The 19,219-nt window shown below is 44.6% G+C and overlaps 1 protein-coding gene across 3 annotated transcripts in view; it reads right to left on the reverse strand.

The window, feature by feature from the left end:
• Positions 1-19,219, reverse strand: part of CFAP65 (cilia and flagella associated protein 65) — a 42,210-nt gene that overhangs the window by 1,496 nt on the left and 21,495 nt on the right. For all 3 annotated transcript variants that reach the window (XM_033160727.1, XM_033160718.1, XM_033160711.1), the window contains 15 exons: positions 18,580-18,796; positions 18,219-18,347; positions 17,244-17,420; positions 16,712-16,778; positions 15,225-15,335; positions 12,734-12,925; positions 10,636-10,794; positions 9,176-9,319; positions 8,868-8,984; positions 8,290-8,427; positions 6,313-6,375; positions 4,442-4,656; positions 3,579-3,725; positions 1,788-2,078; positions 303-440 (listed from right to left, as the gene is read on the reverse strand). In XM_033160727.1, the coding sequence (XP_033016618.1) occupies positions 303-440; positions 1,788-2,078; positions 3,579-3,725; positions 4,442-4,656; positions 6,313-6,375; positions 8,290-8,427; positions 8,868-8,984; positions 9,176-9,319; positions 10,636-10,794; positions 12,734-12,925; positions 15,225-15,335; positions 16,712-16,778; positions 17,244-17,420; positions 18,219-18,347; positions 18,580-18,796 (2,305 nt within the window). The remainder of the gene's footprint in view (positions 1-302; positions 441-1,787; positions 2,079-3,578; positions 3,726-4,441; positions 4,657-6,312; positions 6,376-8,289; positions 8,428-8,867; positions 8,985-9,175; positions 9,320-10,635; positions 10,795-12,733; positions 12,926-15,224; positions 15,336-16,711; positions 16,779-17,243; positions 17,421-18,218; positions 18,348-18,579; positions 18,797-19,219) is intronic.

Raw genomic sequence — 19,219 nt, forward strand, 5'->3', positions numbered from 1 at the left:
CCCTTTATTCACCACCTCCTTTAACTTCAACCATATACCCATTTTCCTCATCTTTTGTGCCTCCATCCCGTGGCCATTGAGCAGGCCAATCACAACACAAGGTGAGACAATCAAAAAAGGAAACCAATAGGATACAAAAGAAAAGATGGACGAACATTCCAACCATAAGAACATAAATGACCCTCTCCCACTAAGCTTTCATAGTTACCAAATAGGCATCAACCAAGTTCTTCTATCCTTTTGTTCTAGGTTCATACAAAAATGAAATTATTATTATTATTATTCCATACCCCATTACTCACTTTTGGGAGAAAACAGTAGGGAGTGCAATGATTCTGGGTCGTGCTGTCAGTACTACCTCCCCACGACTGGCCTCCACCAGAACGTTTCTGATGGTGTTTTCCAGTACCATCTCAGTCAGATTTGCAAATGCTGGCAACCTTAAGAGAAAAGAGCATTTCAGTTCTCCCTGTCCAAGGAAGTTGGTGTTTCCAAGCATGCTTACAGAATGGTACTACAGCATAGTGCCCACCCTACTCTCTACCTTTTTAATAGCATAGCCAACAAGTTGGCAAAGATCTAACAAACCAAAGGGAACACTGGCCTGGAATATATGAATGAAAAGAAGCTAAACCAGTTTTATTGAAAGGGTGTGTCCACAGACAGGACAGATGAATGGATGAATCCATATATAGAATTGATTGTCAATGATGGAGCTCAGCAAGTACCAGTACACACACAGAGGCTAGTAAATGTAAGAGAGGTTCTAGGCTGAAGCTTAAGCACAGATTCATTGCTTCTCTCTAATACACTGGAATCCTTCTCAACTTCAGAGTAGTAGGATCATCACTGTGATGGGTTGTATATACTTTTTCTCTTAGATGTCCATAGAAATCAGGGGTTGCTCACTTCTATGGGCAAAAGAAAAGCAACAGCCCTGTCAGAGAAGGGAGTAAATTTTGTCCCTTGCTCAAGTATGTCCCAGACTGCGGTCTCATTTATTTCTCCGTAGGAATGGATTTGTCCCTTTGCTTTCTAAAGGGGATATACTGGAGTGGAGAGAAAAAACCATCCCTCCATCTCAGATACTGATGGGCTCAACATCAGGGATGAGGCCAAGTTTTGCACTACCTCTTCCGTCCCTCCAACTCTATATGCTCTCAAAATCAGCTCCTGAGGCTTGCAGGACCCTCTGGAGGAAAGTTTTGGACGTGTGGAGTAGAGGAGAGAAAATGAGAGTTCCTTACTGGGTTTGTTTCAACCAGGGCTGGCCCAAGACATTTAGCACCTGAGGTGAACCGCAATATGGCATTCTGCTTCCCAGCAGGAAAGAAGGGCAGAGTGAAGATCTGCACCAGGAACAAGGGGCAATAAAGAGCTACATCAGGATCTGATGCCCCTGTGGATCCTGCCACCTGAGGCGGTCGCTTTGCCTTGCCTCATGGGTGGGCCAGCCCAGTACTCTACATAGCACTAAGCAGATTGTTCTGTCAGCACAAGGGTTTTTTGTTGTACAGTAGAATCATCTCCCTCTCCCCCTTCCAATATGCCCCACAAAACTGTTCCGGGGTTCCTCCAAACCTCCAGATTTGGGGGTAGCGTGAGGAAGGAGAGTGGGGAAAATCCCTTGTGCTAGTACTAACCCTCCCACTAGCTCAAAAATGTTGTTTAATCCTGCCCATTGTTCTGTGCATCTTTCGCATTACGGAAGTGTTGTCACTAGAGTATGGCTATTTTGCAGAGAACCCCTACTTAGATATGCCCCTCGATTTGTACCTTTGGCTCACCTGATAATGGTTTCTTTTTGCTCCCGGAATTGTTCCTTGCGAATAATGACACTTAGACTCTCTTGAGCTTCTGAAGTTTCTGTAGGAGATCTCTCCGCTACTCCTCCAGCATCTTCATCTTCTGCTCTACACTTAGGGCTAAACTCTGGGGAAGTTGGTGTTGTAGAGGTACCACCTGGGCTGTGCTTCTGTTTGGCTGACTCCTCACTCCAGAACTGGCAGAAGTAGGGTGTGGGCTCTGCTAGGCTTCTGGTCACTGCTTCCTGGAACTGGCTTTCCTCCAGCAGCCCCCTAGAATGTCAGGAGAGAATTCACTTTGGAATGAAAGACAAAGCTGGCTGCCTTTGTCACACTGTTGCCCTCTGCCCCCAAACCCTGGGAATATGAAAAGGCAGCATACCCTTGAGACTATCCAGGTATACATCCGAAGGGATATGTGTAGGAAAAAGGTATTTGAAGTCTTCCCTGAATATAGGTTCCCCCACATCACACTAAATTAGTAAAACTGGCTGCAGTGAGATGTCATGGTGAGTTATCAGCAAGAAAGCAGAACAAAAGATGCAAAACCTCAAGGACTGCCACTCCCCATATGAACTGACCCCAACCCTGTGATCATCATTTGAGGCCCTTCTTCGTGTGCCTCCTTCATAAGAGGTCTGGAGGGTGGCAACATAAGAATGTGCCTTTTCTGTGGTGGCTCCCCATTTGTGGAATGCTCTCCTTAGCGAGGCTCGCCTGGTCCCTTCACCTTTAGGCACCAGCAGGGCCGTCTTAGGCAGATCGGCCGCCGTGGCGCGGCGATCCCTCCGGCACCCTTGACTGGCCGCCCCTCGGGAGGGGGGGGGCGAGCAGGGGACGAGGGGTGTGACACTGGAGCAGCGCGGGGCTCTGCGCGCCCTTCCAGCGCTCCAGCTGGGGCTCCCCACGCGGGATGGGAGGCAAGGGCAGCCGGCTCGCAGCCCGCCCGGGAGTGGCATGGGTGGCCGCGAGTGCCCGTGGGGGCGGGTGCACGGTATGCCAGTGGGGGGGCCAGCGCCCTGGCGCACTGCGGCAGTAGCCCCTATGGATAAGACAGGGCTGGGCACCAGGCAAAAACGTTTCTCTTCAACCAGGCGCTTGGCTGATTAACATTTGATGGCTTTTTAAATGTGTTTATGGGAGGGAGGTTATTGGTTTGTCTTTGTTTTATGTATTTTGTATTTTTCTGTTGTGAACCACCCTGAGATTTTTGGATGAAGGGCAGTATACACATTAAATAATAATAATAATTACCCTATGTCCAAAATTGATTAAATCTTCCATTTTCTGCAGGAATTTGAACTAATTTACCTTCATGTTACTTAGTCACTACAATGAAGTGGACTTGGACCAGGACGACCTGACTTTCAAATCTCCATTCAGTCATGAGGTTTACTCTGTTGCCTTGGATAATGCCAAGTCTCAGCCTAATCCATGCAAGAGCATGGGAATCTGCCTTATCCAGAGTCCATGTGGTTCATTATTGACTACACTGCAGCCCTTCCTGGAGATGCCATGAATTGAACTTGGGACCTTTTGCATGCCAAGCATGTACCCTGCCACACCCTTTCCCTATGGCCTTTCCCCACATAGGATTACTGTGAGGACTCAGTGTGATAACTCCTGTACACTATTGCTGACCACCTTGGAAGAAGAGAAGGCAAATGTGACAAATGCATATGCCTAGCCTTGCAATTCTATGCATCTGAGCAGATTGTTATGAAAGCATATTCTGCCTTTGAACAGCAGGATTCTGGTTGAGGAGCCACCCACTTGATCACTATCGACAGCATGTCTGTCACTAGCTGTGCCTCCTGTTCCGTACAGCTTGCTATCGCCATCATGCTTGCAGTTCCACTCTTGCTTCTGCTCCTGCTCCTGCTCAGAGTATTCCTTCTGATTGTCATCTTCTTAAGTTGGCTGGAAAGAGGACAACAAGGAGAATTAAAGTGCCTTGTCAAATGATACGAGAATGCCATAAACCACAGGGTCTTTAGAAAAGAAGCCAACAATGTTTTTGTCTTCTGGCTCAGTTTGTTAACTTTCCCCACAATCCACAGCAGTGGATCGGAAGGAATCAGATTCATGCACTGCTTTTCTCAATTCCAACATAGGAATGTTAAGAAAAGCAACATGTAAAGCAGATTTTGTAAGAGTGAGATTTATGTAAGATTCATGATTTCCTTATGCATAGGGTTGTATTCAACTAAGTCCTACTTAGAGTAGATGGTGAAGACCAGTTGAAATTAATATGCTGGCCATGTTGTAAAGCAAGCTTCCCCTGAACTGAACTTGTGATTTTATTATTTTAACTGTTTTTAGTTATGTTTCTAAATTGTTTGTGTTATTGTATATTTTAATAAAGGAAGTTTTAGTGTTCTCTCTTAATTATGGATTGATTTTATAGTTGTAAACCACTTAGAAGCCATCATGACATATCAGTATTACAGTATTATTAATATTAATGTCCATTAACTGCACCAGGTCTACTGTGAGTAAGACCAGCATTGAATACTACCCATTGCTTTTTGAAGAAAACGTTTTGGATGCCAGCAACAAACAGCATCTCATTTGTCTCATAGGAGAATATACAGAACCAACACCTCCCCTGACCTGGTGACAGGGGAAGGCCTTACCGGAAAAGGAAGTGCTGGGGCAGGTCATTAGGGAAGTTGACCAGGTAGTCATCAGTTGAGTGTGACCTGGCTGTAACCCCCAAGTGCACGAAGAAGGGCTTGGGGGGCTCCGGCTTCACCCACAACCTGCTGGCATCTTTGTTCCTCGTGAGCTTCCTCTGGCTGCGGCTGGCAGGAGGGTTAGGCACATGGATGTTCCTAATAGGTGGAAGAGTCTGTTGGGGTAGATTTCAAAAGGCACTCTTTAATGAGTGGGTTGGAGCCCTCCAAAGTCAACCACCACCATGTATGAATTTTGTGTTCTCATTTTGCGTTTTTATGTTGTAAACCACCCTGTCTTTTTGGATGAAGGGTGGTATACAAATTAAACAACAACAACCAGAACAAATCTGCTTAAAAGAGGGGTTGGGGTTTCTTTCTGTTTTATACACAATTCCAATTTTCAGCCTTCATCTTGGTTCTCCCATGAATCAGGCTGTGCATAGGCCTCTCTCCCAAACACTAATTTGTGGAGAAAAGAATGGACTACAGTATGTAGAAAAAATACAGTAATTACTCAGAACCTTCACCGCACCATTTTTAGGGACTCAGTACTGGACTTAGAAGTACCCTCAAGCTAAGAACCTGCTCCTTCAGCAGAAATGTGATTCCCGTACAAAACTGGATAAGCACCACTTAAATATATATATATATATATATATATATATATATATATATATATATATATATATATATATTCTGGAATTTTTCCTATGCTGCTATATCACAAAATATCAAGGTAGTATATACTGCTCAAACATAAAACATCATTTAAAGATGAAATTAAAAATTCAAGAATACAGATAATCAGTAAGGCTAATTAAAAATTAAATGGCTCCAAAGGTCTGTTGGCCCAAGTAGTCTTCAAGAGGCGCCTGAAAGTCGAAACCAAGGATGCTTGGTTCCACAGCATGGGACAGGCAACTTTTCTGGACAGAAGAACCACCCCAACAGTGTGTCTTATCTGGATTGAGCATCAGTTTATTGACCCTTATCCAGCCCATTACCAAAGTCAGGCACTGGTTTACCATGCAGAGAAACAGAACTGTCTCCTCAGCATATTGATGACAACACACTCCAAAACACCAGATGACCCTTCTCGGTAGTTGCTGTGCCCAGGAAGCCTGCTTGCCACATTGTGGTTAGACTATATGACTATTCCTTTCTTAAGGAAAACTGACTCTGTAGGCTGGAAGAAGAAGCTGTTTTTACACAGCACTGATTGGCTGGTAGTGGTAACTCTCAATCCCATACCTCCCCAGAGCAGTTTTGCAAATTAAACCACCACCACCACACACACAAACAATACATTTTAAAAAAAAATGTGAAGAGATTTTGAATCACATCAACATTTAAGTGGTAGTTCAGTAAACATTTTTAAAAGGCAGGCAGCTCACCTAAACCACTGGGGAGCAGGGAGTAATGGGACACAACTACAAAATCAGTATTTGAAATGGACTATGCAGTGCAGTGGAAAGGCAGACAGAAACCTGACACATACATCAAAGTGGTGGGGACTAACTTCTGTTTTTAGATAATCCATATGCCCCCAAAATGCACTCTTCCTGTTCATCATACTACCCACCCTGCAGCAAAGCATTTTCAAATAATACAGAAAAGCTGTACAGTCAAAACAGACCCAACAAATGCTTTGATAGCAACACACAATTATTCTGTTTGCGTGGGCACTTCCATTCCGTCACCAAAATGCCAAATTCTTAATCAAGCATCCTAGCTCTGAAATAAGAGCCTCATTGGTTCACTGCCCTATCAGTTACCCTCAGAAATCTCAACATATTCGACTTCAGAGAAGGTAACAGTCAACTAATTACCTTGTATTTCCGGATCACTGAATGTGTGGCACAAAGCTTTGCTGACCCCAAGTCTGAAGCCCCCTAAACAAAGGGAAGAAAATCATAGTAAAGCATGTAGAAGAAACATAACCATGATGCTGTTACACAATGACATAAAGTAAGGTACTCAATGGTGCAAAGTAAAGTATATGCAAATGTTTATAACAAAGCCCTGGCATTTTTGTTTGTTATTGTAAAAAAGCCAAAGGAAGGTGCAGTTTTGAGCAGAGAGGAGCAACAGTCAATGGAGCAGGGGCTTAACCCTTTCTGTACCAGCCATTTCCCCCCCTCTCAAACTGCTTTGCCCCATGTGAGGTTGCCTCTAGGCAATGAATGAAAATACTGTACAGAGTTAAAAACATAGCAACCACAACGTGTGTAAGAAATTTCGAGGAAAATTGCCTAAAGAGAAAAGGTTCAAATCTCTTTTCTTCCCTTGTTCCTCTTCTTCTCACAACAGCAGCCTCCTGATACTCCTCTGCATTTTTGAAAATGAATATACCAGTGCTTTATAACATGCCTTTTCATATAACATGTACCGGTACACTAGTCAGGGAGCTGTAATTGGCTGCAGCTGCCTGCTGAGTGTATCCTAAACAAAAATCCAAGTTTGCTTTCACATAACTTGTGAAATGGCCTTGAATTTCTGTGCTGAATGGTAGGAATTTAGTAAACTTCTGTGAAAATCTGCCAACTCGTGACACGGTTTGCATAAAACTGCAGAACAGTTATGGAACTGGTTCCCCCCTCTTTTTCTGTTCCCTTAATGTGCTCCATCTAAAAGGCACCTCCAGAATGTCAGTATTTTGTGGGAGGGAATCAAGTGCATAGCAGAATGTTAGGTTTGTGCCATTAAAGTGGATGAAAGCAACACATCCACTTAACCCCAGACTTTTGTCATTTGCAAAGTGATGGGAAAATGTGTTGTAAAGTGTGAGATGGACAAGCGCCTAACAGGAGCACATATAAACACCCTGCGAGCAAATCAGGATAAATGCTCAACAAACAGGTGGTCTGGAGGGGCCCTAAACATCCTGGCTTCATTTTCAACATGCAAATTAGCATACAGTGGTGCCTCGCTAGATGAAAAACTCGCTAGATGAAAGGCATTCGCTAGCGGAAGGCTGCCCCGCAAGACGAAAAAGTCTATGGGGCTGCCTCGCAAGACGATTTTTTTTTCGTCGCGCGAAAACGGCTACTTTGTATTGGTGCTTCGCTAGACGAAAAAACCGCTAGACGAAGATACTCGCAGAACGAATTATTTTCGTCTAGCGGGGCACCACTGTATGTAGATAGATGAGGACAGGTGCCAATGCAGGAACCCTGACAAGTGTTATCATCAGAAGAGGAAATTTGCAGAGCATTGTATCTGACATGAATGCAAAGAAGATGCTGAGTTTTTATGAGTGTGAAGCAGGCAGACCTAATGCACGGGGAAAATTCACCTGGAATTTCTCCTGTGCAAGCTTCACTGAAATGAACAGTTGTTAACTAGGTTTGTGCAAGAGAACTTCCTGGAGGCTTGTGTCCTGGGTTAATTAATTTGAGGAGGATGCCGCTTGGATTTTCCACCTCAAGTGCTGCAATGTCTTGGGCTTGCCCCACACAAAGCAGCTCAGTTGCTAATAGGTTCTTAATATCACCTTTGTCTCTCTCCCCCCCAATTTACATTTGGAAACTATAGCAACCAGAAGATGGCTGAAAATACCTATTTGTAAAGTCTGAACACTCACATAGCTTTCTCAATTGTGGGACTCAAGTCTCATTTGTGCCTGACCAGTCCACCACTACAAAAATGTGTATCCTCACTTAAGTCACTTTTTGCCCTACATGTGCTTGCAAAACACCAATAGAATCATGTGATGCAGGTGTCACTTTGAACAGAAAACCAATCCAAAGAAGCTGTACTGTTCTTGTTTCAGTGCTAAAACCTCCCTCCCTGGAAGGCCAGCTTACCGCTGGAGACTGTTTTAGGTTCTTCTGTGTATCCAGGTCTTTCTCTGTGATGGTGAACTCCACAGCCTGACGTGCTTTCTCAGCTTCCCATTCTTGCAGCTCTTTCTCATACTGATCGAGTGGACGCTGGGTAAAAATCTACAGGGGACAAACCTATGATTAACTCAGCATTCTGCAAGTTTGCAATCCTGCTACTTCACTACTCTGAGATGATGAAAAACTTGCTCTGCCTACAGACATATGCCTTCTAAGTATGAATTTCGAGCAAAACTCTTGACTTTATTTTCTGACCTCATACACCAAATGTGTGGGAACAAGGTGGTTGCAGAACAGTAACTACAAGTGTTTGGACTAAGGACAAACCTCAACTGCAACACCCTGAGAAATAATGAGGGGGGAAATTGAGCCATGCCTGCTCAACAGCATCCTCGTTTGTTTTATGTATTTGTCACCTCATACAATAAGTTTCTAGGTGATGTGCAACAGTAGTACTATAGGAGTAGATAATGTAATCTAGCGACATCCTTGGGTTTTGGTGTTTAAAGAAGTGATGATCTAAAGTACACACTAATCCTCACCTCACATATCAAATCTATGTTGTAGAAGCATGGATTTTCACCAGCATACAGTGTGAGAACAAATGAGATGCTCTCCCCAGCCTCCACGACTCCAGCCTCTGGAATAATGTCCATTACCTTGAAACAAAGAAAGTGGTTGTCAGAAGTGTTAGCAGTGCATAATGCATCCCCACCAGAATGTTTTCAAGGCTACGGCTTCTAACTATTAGGAGAGGAGGGTATGTGGCTTTCAGTACTCCAGCATCACAGTGGGAGAGGCCACAACACTGCCAAAGGGGACCAAGAGCAATCAGACAGATGAAGCTCACCACCATGGAATTGGAAGTCCCAGTGTGCCAAGAAAAAACAATGGCCTCATTCTCGGAGGCATTGTTGAGAAAAAAGAGTCGGCTGCATTTACTGTAGACTGGGATGTTGCCAAAACAAATCCGGGGATGAGATAAGTACACCGTCTGGAAAGAGAATAAACAGAGGGTGATCCCCTATCCTAACAAGATGGGATCTCTTGTCTCCCCCTTCCCCACCCACCCCTCCCCGTGAAAGGAAGCTAACACAGTGCTACCAGTGGCAGACATTTAAGCAGCACTATATGCATGAAACATGTCAAACAAAACAAAAAAAGATTAATGGTAGCAGCCTGTCTCACAAAACTCTCTCAGGTACAGATGTGATCCAATTGCAACAATGCTTTCCTAGTAGGAGGCATCCGTATGGGAGGATTGTGAAAAGACTGCTAGTGTAGCTGAAGCAAAGGGTTAACCGGGATCTCAAAAACCTCCCAACATCTCAGTAAGATTTAGAATTCTTAGTTAACACACAAATATACAGGCGAAACTTGAAAAATCAGAATATCGTTGAAAAGTCAATTTACCGTATGTAAGCAATTTTTTTTCATTAGCTACTGGAGTTTAATATATGAAATAGACTCATGACATGCAAAGTGAGATATGTCAAGCCTTTATTTGTTATAATTGTGATGATTATGGCGTACAGCTGATGAAAACCCCCAAGTTGACATTGTTAATTTGGGGTTCTCATCAGCTGTACGCCATAATCATCACAATTGTAACAAATAAAGGCTTGACATATCTCGCTTTGCATGTCATGAGTCTATCTCATATATTAGTTTCACCTTTTAAGTTGAATTACTGAAAGAAATTAACCTTTCCACGATACCCTAATTTTTCGAGTTTCACCTTCTGTGCTCATCCAGTTCTCCCCCCTCCCCCTGTTCTTTTCTACCCAAAGGGGAAGGAGAATGTCATGTTGTTAGCAACACATGCCACCTCTGCCCCACTTCCTGCTTTGGCCAAAAAGAGATGGCTCTACTCATCTATCACCACCACTGCATCCATGATGAATATATTTTCAGAGAAAGCTTAAGCCTCACTCGAGAAAGAACATGTGAGCCTTAAAATAATTTTTCAGGTGCCACATGCAGAACCCTATATAACAGGTCACATTATATGGTCACATTAGATAGACTTCGCCTGTTTCAAAGTTGGTAAAAGGCTCTACATGGTAAAACCTCCGCACCATAGTTATAGTTATATGTTGCATAGGCCTGGTTTAAATTAACCAATTGCACAACGATAGCCATTGCTGTTGGGGTCTGAAGAGGATCTCACAACACATTACTCAAGAGGAAAAAGGACTACACAGAGAAGAATAGCTCTTGCAATGCCAAGGGCTCAAACAATTTGCAATTTGTGTTCCACGCCCTCCAACATTCTTCCATGCTAGAAGCACAGCATCCTTTGATACGTACCAGACCAGGAACTGTTAATTTGGCAGAACCTGGTGTTGTCGCAGCACAAACCACTTTGTCGAATTGTGCTGTGTCACCCATAACGTGTGGATCAAAGCCTATGCCTTGGAAGGTAATCAGAGCAGAGTCCCCTTCAAGGATGTGGATAGGTACCTCTACCTAGGCAGAAAAACGAAACACAAAGCTGTGGCTGGAAGGGCTCTGGTTTTACTCTGGTGTTCGATAAGAGTCAAAAACAGCTTTGTTGGAGTACAGCAGCTATCTTGCGAGTTAAATCAGAGAAAGGATGCTCATGTCAGAGCCCAAGGGGGTAAGCAAAGCAAGGAGAGACAGAAGCAAAATAGGCCTGTTACCCAGTGGCGTAGGAAGGTGGGAGTGATGGGAGGGGGGGTTACACTCGGCGGCCCCTCCTGCCACCCCCCAAGCCGAGTCCCGCTGCCCAGCACCCCGTCCGGGTGGCGGTGGTTCGTAAGGTTGCTGCGAGAGCAGCAGCACCAGCCTGGACAGAGTATGCATGTGTGGAATGTCGCAAATGCGCACTCCATCTGGGCCGGTGCTGCTGCTCCCGCAGCAACCTTGCAAGCCACTGAGCGTGAAAAGCAGCACAGATGGGGCAACCCCATGAGCTGCCGATTGCTTGGTGGCTCGTAAGGTTGCTGCGGGAGCAGCAGTGCCGGCCCGGATGGAGTGCGCATGTGCGGAGCAACCTTGTGAGCCACCAAGCAATCGGTGGCTCATGGGACCGCCGCGCGTGAAAAGCAGCTCGCAAGGTCGCAACAGGAGCAGCAGCGCCAGCACGGAGGACTGCGCATGCGCAGTCCATCCTGACGTGTATCGTGATGTCAGGATGCCCCGCCCCCAGGGGGTGCCTCTGTTTGCCGCCCTGGGCAGCCAAGTGGCTTCCTCCACCACTGCTGTTACCTTTTGCTGGGAAATGTTCCAATCAGATTTCAGTCGGTAGTTCATATCTAAAAACAGAGCTAATAAGGCTCACAATCTCTGTCCTAGGAAGGCAAGTGTGCTTTTCACATGCTCAATGATACTCTCTTCTAATATTTTACACATGCCAATGGTGACCGCTGAAACAGATTTCTGGATTGAATTCTGCAAATTAAGCCCTGGTTGTGCATGGTTCAGAGCAATTTTAATCAATTTTAGTGTTTTTGATAAGCCATTGTGCACACAAACCAAGAGTTTCTCCCCACTTTTATGGCTTTCCTGCACCATTGTGGCCTTGGGCAATGATTGCCCAGTTGTTTCTCATTTGTTAATCTCCATGTATCTTTCTGCAAGGCTGTGTTTCTTTGCAGCTATGTTTTCCCAGCAGTCTTGATGCAGTCTTTTGTAACTAATAAAAATATTACAATAATTTTCACGGATAGTATGCTTGTCACTGCTGTAATTGTATAGAATGTGGTTATGTGGATTTTATGTCCACCCACTAGATTTTGCCTGAGGGATCACCAGTGGAGTATAGCCCAGCTCTTCCCCCCCACACTCCCCAATTTGTACATTTTAAAAAGAGTTTCTTGTATAATTATCCAGTGGCAATTATGGATTTCAGAAACAGAAACAGGAGTGGAAATTGCCACAATTCCCATGTTCGCCAAAGGTAAGGAATGAAAGTCAAACAAGTGAATACAAATCCTGGCAAGCGTTAGTTCCCCCAACACCAGGAGGGGGCGCTGGTGTGTGGACACCTGCTTCATGCCCCCTCATCCACGCCTGGGGCCATGGCCCCTCTGGCACCCCCATGCTACGCCCTGATTGAAAGTGTGTTGGGAAGCATATCCTGCATAGTCTAAAATGCACCTGGAGCTTGTTTTGGCTGTGCATAAAAAGCTCTCAGATAAAAAGGTGTTGGTCACATATCAAGTTTGCATTCTTAGGAATTCACACCGTAATGCAGCTTTGGGGCAACAATGGGGGCTGAAAGTTGGAAGGACCAAGAAGCAGCTGCCCCAGCAGGAGTTATGCAGCAATGAACAATATGGGAATGTATTAGAACTCATGTGAATAAGGGCAGTCAAAGAAGAAAGTTCTAATCAGCTAGGTAGGAATGGTATGAGACACAAATTCCCAAAGGTGCCAGCCTCACCGAGTACATTTTGGCTTCCAGTGGTGAAAAGATCCATTCCGTGTGTGCTGTCAAGCCTGGACCAATCTCTCCTCTTGGATTCAGGCAGACAAACACCCCATGGTGGTAATTCTCTTCCTGTACTTTCATCAGAGCATCCACTTGGATTTCATACACTGCAGTTGTGGCACCTCCATTGTACAGTTCATAGATCTGCAAGAAGAGAGGGGAAAAGACTGGTCAGCACTGGCTTTCAATATGTTCACATGGTCTGGTGTGGCTTCTTCTGGGTCTTCTACTATGGCGTCCCCATTAGAGGAAAGCTAAGCCTGGCAGCTACAATCTTAAATGTTATTCCTTAGCAGAATTCCAAAGTTCTATATCAATCTGTGACAGGTAGCCAGTCAGCAGTATTTTCTCAGAATGCTTAGAACAGTTCAGGAAACAATGTGAGAGAAGGATTCTCTTTGAGGTATTTTATTTACATCATTCTCTGCTATGTGGCAAATGAAATGGACTGGATGAAATCAGGATGAAGAAGGTTCTCCCACAATATGTATGCAAGAGACTTGATCAATCAATGTGTGATAAATGAACATGTAGTGCCACTTTTTCCTAATGTGGACTGTTGAGTGCTGTCTAACTTTGGGGCACAAAGGAAAATTAAATGCAGGAGCAGAGGGGGATTTATAGAGAAGTATCAACAGGGGGAAAGTGGGGTCCTGAACCCTTGTGTTAAGTGATTCTCCCATGCAAATGCTCCTCCAGCAGTTCTCCACCCCCTTTCAGACATTCCAGTCTCTGGGCTCATCCCATAGCTGTCAACTTTCCCTTTTTTGTGGGAAATTCCCTTATTCCAGCGCTGTTTCCCATTGCAAAAAAAGGGAAAGTTGACAGCTATGGCCGTTTCCCAATGCAAAAAAAAAAGGAAGGTTGACAGCTCTGCATCCACACTTCCACTTGTCCTAGGCCTAGAAAGCATGGGTCCAAGCAATTTTCAGCTTGTTTTCTGTTTGCTCCGCCGCTGTCTGCGGGAAGGCCCCCTTCTTAGCGCTGAATCGGAGAAAACATCAATACACAGAAAACCTGATTGATGTTTGCTCTGATTCAGTGTTAAATAGCAGGTTTTCCGGGAGAAAGCAGTGGGACAAGCAGAACTCTGGATGAACCCTCTGCGGGAAATGAATTAAAATGGCATGGAGTAGCTGCTGAAAAGGACAATTGGTGACCAGTCCTCCCCTGCAAATGTCCCTATGATTGCATTGGCCTTAAAAAAAGCACTAGAAAATCTATGTTCACTTTATAGTTTGTAGCATCACTCTAGCCCAAAGCATGACGTTTCTTCTGCTACCTATCACCCTGTTACTTCTCTTTTTTCCCTTTTACTTTTTGTTTGCACATTTTTCATTTACAGTCAGTTATAATTATTCCAGTTACATACATCATCTCCTAACTCTTCTCATCTGGACTTCCCAACCTATCTTTCCTTGACATCCTAACCCAGTCACTTTGGTTTGCTGCAACTCCTAAAGCTTTCCAATCCTTCCCCTCCTTTCACTCTTTGTTGTGTTTTCTGGTGTTCATATGTTTAACCCTACTTGTAAATTTATATTTATACTGCTTCTTTTTAAATACTCCTCTAGTTGTTTCCACTTGCTTCATACTGTTTTTCTCTTTGTATTTCTTATTTTGGCTGTGATCGTGGCTAATTCTACATATTCTATTAGTTTAAGCTGGTCTTTGGTCGGGGTTTTCCTCTCCTTCCACATTTTTGCGTATAGTACCCTTGCTACTGCTGTTACATAAAGGAAGAATTTTTTTACTTTATCTGGAATTTCCTGTCCCATTTTAGCTAACAGGAATGCTTCTGGCTTCTTCAGAAAGGAACATTTAAGCATCTTCTTTAGTTCTTAGTAAACCATTCCCCAGTATTATTATTATTTTGCAAATTCGCATTACCACCACATGTGGATTAACAATCCCTCCTTGTCTAAACATTTCCAACATACCGTAAGTTGGAGCCTCTTTTATACATTTTAACCAGTTTGCTGGGCATTAAATACCATCTGAAAATTATTTTTGGGATGTCTTCTCTAATTGCATAACATGCTGATAATTTTATTGTGATTTTCCATAATTTTTTCCATGTTGATAATTCTATACTAAGTAAAGGTAAAGGTAAAGGACCTCTGGATGGTTAAGTCCAGTCAAAGGAGACTATGGGGTGCAGCGCTCATCTTGCTTTCAGGCTGAGGGAGCCAGCGTTTGTCTGCAGACAGCTTTCCAGGTCATGTGGCCACCATGACTGAACCACTTCTGGCACAACAGAACACTGTGATGGAGGCCAGAGTGCACAGAAACGCCGTTTATCTTTAATTCTATACTGTTCCTTCTCTTGGTAGGTACTGGCCCATACAGATCTGGACCTTTGAATTTTCTTTTCTCCTCATTGCTTTACAACATTCTGTTGGGAGGGTGGGGGCGGTGGGGGGGAAGACTTTTGATGCCTCACCTGTTTAGGAGGGTCATAGGTGCCAATAGCAATGGGCGTGAACATATGCTTGGTTGAAGTGAAGTGAATGTATCGGCGCTCCATTTGCAGTGTCACACCAATAAAGTTCAGCTGCAGATGCAGAATAATTGTAGGGGTGGGGGGAGGAATAGACTGTTAGTTTGTGCCACGCAGATCACAAACACACGGATTACAAAACCAGAAGACATCTAGTGCTTGCTTCACTCAGAGGGGCCATGCAGAGGAAAGTGTAACAGTATGAAATGAAGGGTCTTTCACTCTTGCCCTTCAACGATAGTTGCAGTAGTATGACTTCAGGGAATAGCTTGGCAGCATTGTCAGGAATTCTCCTCTTTAACTCTCCCACTGAAGAGGTTTAGGGAACATGCAGTTAAAGAGTTTCTGGCCACCTGGCTGAATAGGATGTGTGCCCCCCAGCCGGGACCCCTGCACTCAGCTGCCCCTCTGGGCAGCCATCAAGACCTGTGCCAAATGGGCAGAGCTAAGAGAGCCCATCCAAGGGCTTTGCACAAAGGCACAGTTAAGCCTTGTGTTTTCACAGCCTGCTCAACAGGCTGGATTTTCAGCTGACAATGGTCCCTGAAGTGGGGCAGCGGGGAAAAGAACAATAAAGGGTGATGTGGGAACACAATACTCTCACAGGAAATCTTGGGCACCTAGTGGAGGTTCAGTGGGCCATGAGAAAGGTGCCCACTGGAGCACAAGGTGACTTTGACTCTAACTGACAAGTCAAAGGGGAGAGAGGAAAAAAAACAGGGAAGGCAGGCAAAGTTCAGAATTTGACACCAACCAAATACAGGAAACACGAGTGGCATAAGGGAAGATGGCATGAAGTAATAAAAGGACTGTGGCTCGTGTTTCTGCTTGGGATGAATGATCTGTCCCCACAGCCCTCCACAAAGTTATCTAGTCAGGATGCGAGTCAAAAGTGAGGTCCCTGCCAGAAGGAGGAGGCTTCAGAGAGCTGGAAATGGGAGGATGCTTCCCAGAAAAGTGCTTGCTGAAGGGGAAATTCTGCCATCCATGTGGCCTTACTGTGCAGTGAATAGAATAGTAGAAATAAAATATGGCTATGCATGAAGAGCTATAGTTCTAGGATAGGTTACGGTGTGGATACCCGAGACCTGTGGGTATAGGACAGTATATAAATTTAATTATTAATAATCAGTGCATCAGTGCTTCGGGGGGGGGTACTCAAGGGTACGTACTGGCATCACTCTGTTTGGTTGTTAAAAAGTGTGTCACTTACTGTAACAACTTCATGGTGAGTATTTTTCTAGAAAAAAGCACTAATAATAATAATACCAAAAGGCATACTTTGTCCCTCCACCCAAGAGAAGGCAGCTTCAGGAAAACAGTGTCTCCTACTGCTATACCATTAAAGGAGCCTGACTGGCTCTAGGAAAGGGTTTTGGAAATCCTCACCAGTGAGGACAGTTTCTGAACCTCTCAGCCTAGTATCGTACCAGAATTTCCCGGCCATGGGAGATCTTCAGCAGGACTGGAAGTCGATCAGTGCCAATGAAATCATGTCTGGCGGGGGGAAACAAAAAACCAATATCAGAAACACATAGATGAAACCATTCCAGACTTTTAAGCAGGAGAATCCTGCCTCAAACAGCAGATTAGCAACAATACATTTACCTGCTAAGAGCTGCACTGTTGCATAAAAAGCCAGGAGGACAGATATGTCTGGACAGATACGTTCACCTAGAAATGCCTTGTTTTCTACAAACTCAAGGCACTGAAAAATTGGGCTTTGGAGGAAATGCAATCCATGCAGCTGTTGGCTTTTTCATGGTGCAAGGCTATGTCAATGATGGTGACTTTTTCTGCCTGGGTGTCACACTTAAGACAACCTTGATAATGCCCAAGGACAGAAGATGGCATACTCAATGGGCCCTTGTGCTGGTGGGTGCTAATTAGGAGTTGACCTTGGCGTTTGGGTTTGGCATCAATTTCCACATGGGGAAGGAAGGAACCACAGCATGTAGGTACCTGTAGGATAAGTGTATAGTTTGCTCTTGCCCTGGAAGAAGCTTTCCTGCCTTGGGGGAAATGGTAAACAGCTGGTTATCCTGGATCCGCATCTGATGCAGTTCGCTGGGGTCAAACTCAGTGCTTTCTGCCCAGTATTCCATTTCAATCCTCTGGTCAGAAGGAAACAGAAAGGCCCTGGGAAGCAGGCAGAGCAAAACAAAAGGCATCACTTAATATTGGAAACCAAAAAGAATCAAGATATGAAAACCAAGAGAGCAGCCTGCCTTATGGTCATATTGACAAAGCTCCCCAACGCTGAGCAGGACAATATGCATAAAATTTAAATAAATAAATAAACTGCTGCACCCAGGAAAAGCTGACAATGGGCCACCTAGTCCAACTTCTTGCTTGAGGCAGGAATTGAGAGCTAGAGTATCCTCAGCACTTGTCTGTCAAGCCTCCTAGGTATGATTCTGGCATTGCAGAATCCCTTGGGGGTCCCTTCCAACTCTGCAGTTCTATGATTCTACGAATATCTCTAGCAATAGGGAGCCCATCTGCACCCTAGGCCATTGGTTCCATTGCTGAACCACTCTTATTGTTAAGATGCTTCTCCTAACAGACACAATCAGTCCGTCTTTACTATGCATGTATGGAATGTATGTTCATGGAATCAGAGTTGGAAGGGACCCCAAGGGTCATCTACTCCAACCCCCTGCAATGCAGGAATCTCTAAAGCCATAAACATTTAGTTGTGCCATACAGAGGGCCAAGGAGCCCTTTGGGACATAAAGACCTGCAACCTGGCCACCAGCAGTCCTTCCAACAGAGGGTTTGTGTATCTGCTTGTTAAAGAAGCCATGTCTGCACTGTGAGTCCTATGTAAGTTCCTGCTAGGGTAGGTGGCTGTTCTAGATGCCTGCCATCAGAATTCTACATGGCTGTCCTAACTATTCCCTCCTTCGTTAGGGCCAGGAAGTGAGGATTACTCACCAGTTCACGGGTATCCCCCCATTGTTTTGTAGCATCAGCGCAACTACTGAGGGCACACTTCTGACAGGAGCTGCACCAAAGTTGAAATCCAGCATGACAGGAGTGTAAACCGGAGGGATTAGCCGTGTGCTTCAAATGAAAGAGAAATAGGATGTGAGAAAAATCCATGAGGAGGTGTTCCATGGTGGGGCTGGAAATCCCAAGTCTGGCTCACACTCACACCATATTTCCTAGCACTTGTTTGCCAGAATAGAAAAGGGAAGGAATCTGTTGTTTCAGACTGTGAGGAAATCAGGAGTACCTGTGTATGAAACAGAAGAACTAGGGGTTCAGGATCTGGCAGAAGACGAATTATTCTTACCTATGCCTGGTAGGCACTCTGAAGGTGAGCTCCTGTGGTGTTGGATCTAGTTCCAGATACTGGTTCAGTCTCTCCAAAGAGAAAAGCCGCCAGAGAAACAGCTTACTGAGGCCACTGGCACTTCCTGTCCCACAGGCATCCGTGATGCAGATGGATGGATAGACACCTGTTGCTGTCACCTGGCAAAGCGGCTGCTTTTCCCCAAGAGGATTCGCGGCTTGCATGGGGAGACAAAACAGATTTGCAGACTAGTCATCATAAAAGTAAAACTTTTATTATTATTTTATAGATGTTAAATGTCTCCCTTTCCCCACATCTGCGGACTGCAAATCTCCCTCAAGGCTGTGCTACTTCTTGCAGACTCTGTGTTTTTCTACTGCATGGATAATAACAAAATGCTGTTCCTAGAAAGGGGGCCACAGCTCAGTGCTAGAGGATATGTTATGAGAGCAGGCGCTCTTAAGAGTCAATCCCCAGTATCTCCAAATAGGAAAGACCTCTATCTGAAACCTAGAAGCTACAGCACCAGATGGACCAGCGGTATGATTTCTTTCCCCAAATAATGCTGAATTGAACTTTGTTCTGCAAGTGTCACCAGCACCTCCTGGCTATTGTTACTGACAATGAAGTCAAGGGAGGA

Source organism: Lacerta agilis, chromosome 1 (assembly GCF_009819535.1).
Source record: "Lacerta agilis isolate rLacAgi1 chromosome 1, rLacAgi1.pri, whole genome shotgun sequence".
Classification (NCBI taxonomy): domain Eukaryota; kingdom Metazoa; phylum Chordata; class Lepidosauria; order Squamata; family Lacertidae; genus Lacerta; species Lacerta agilis.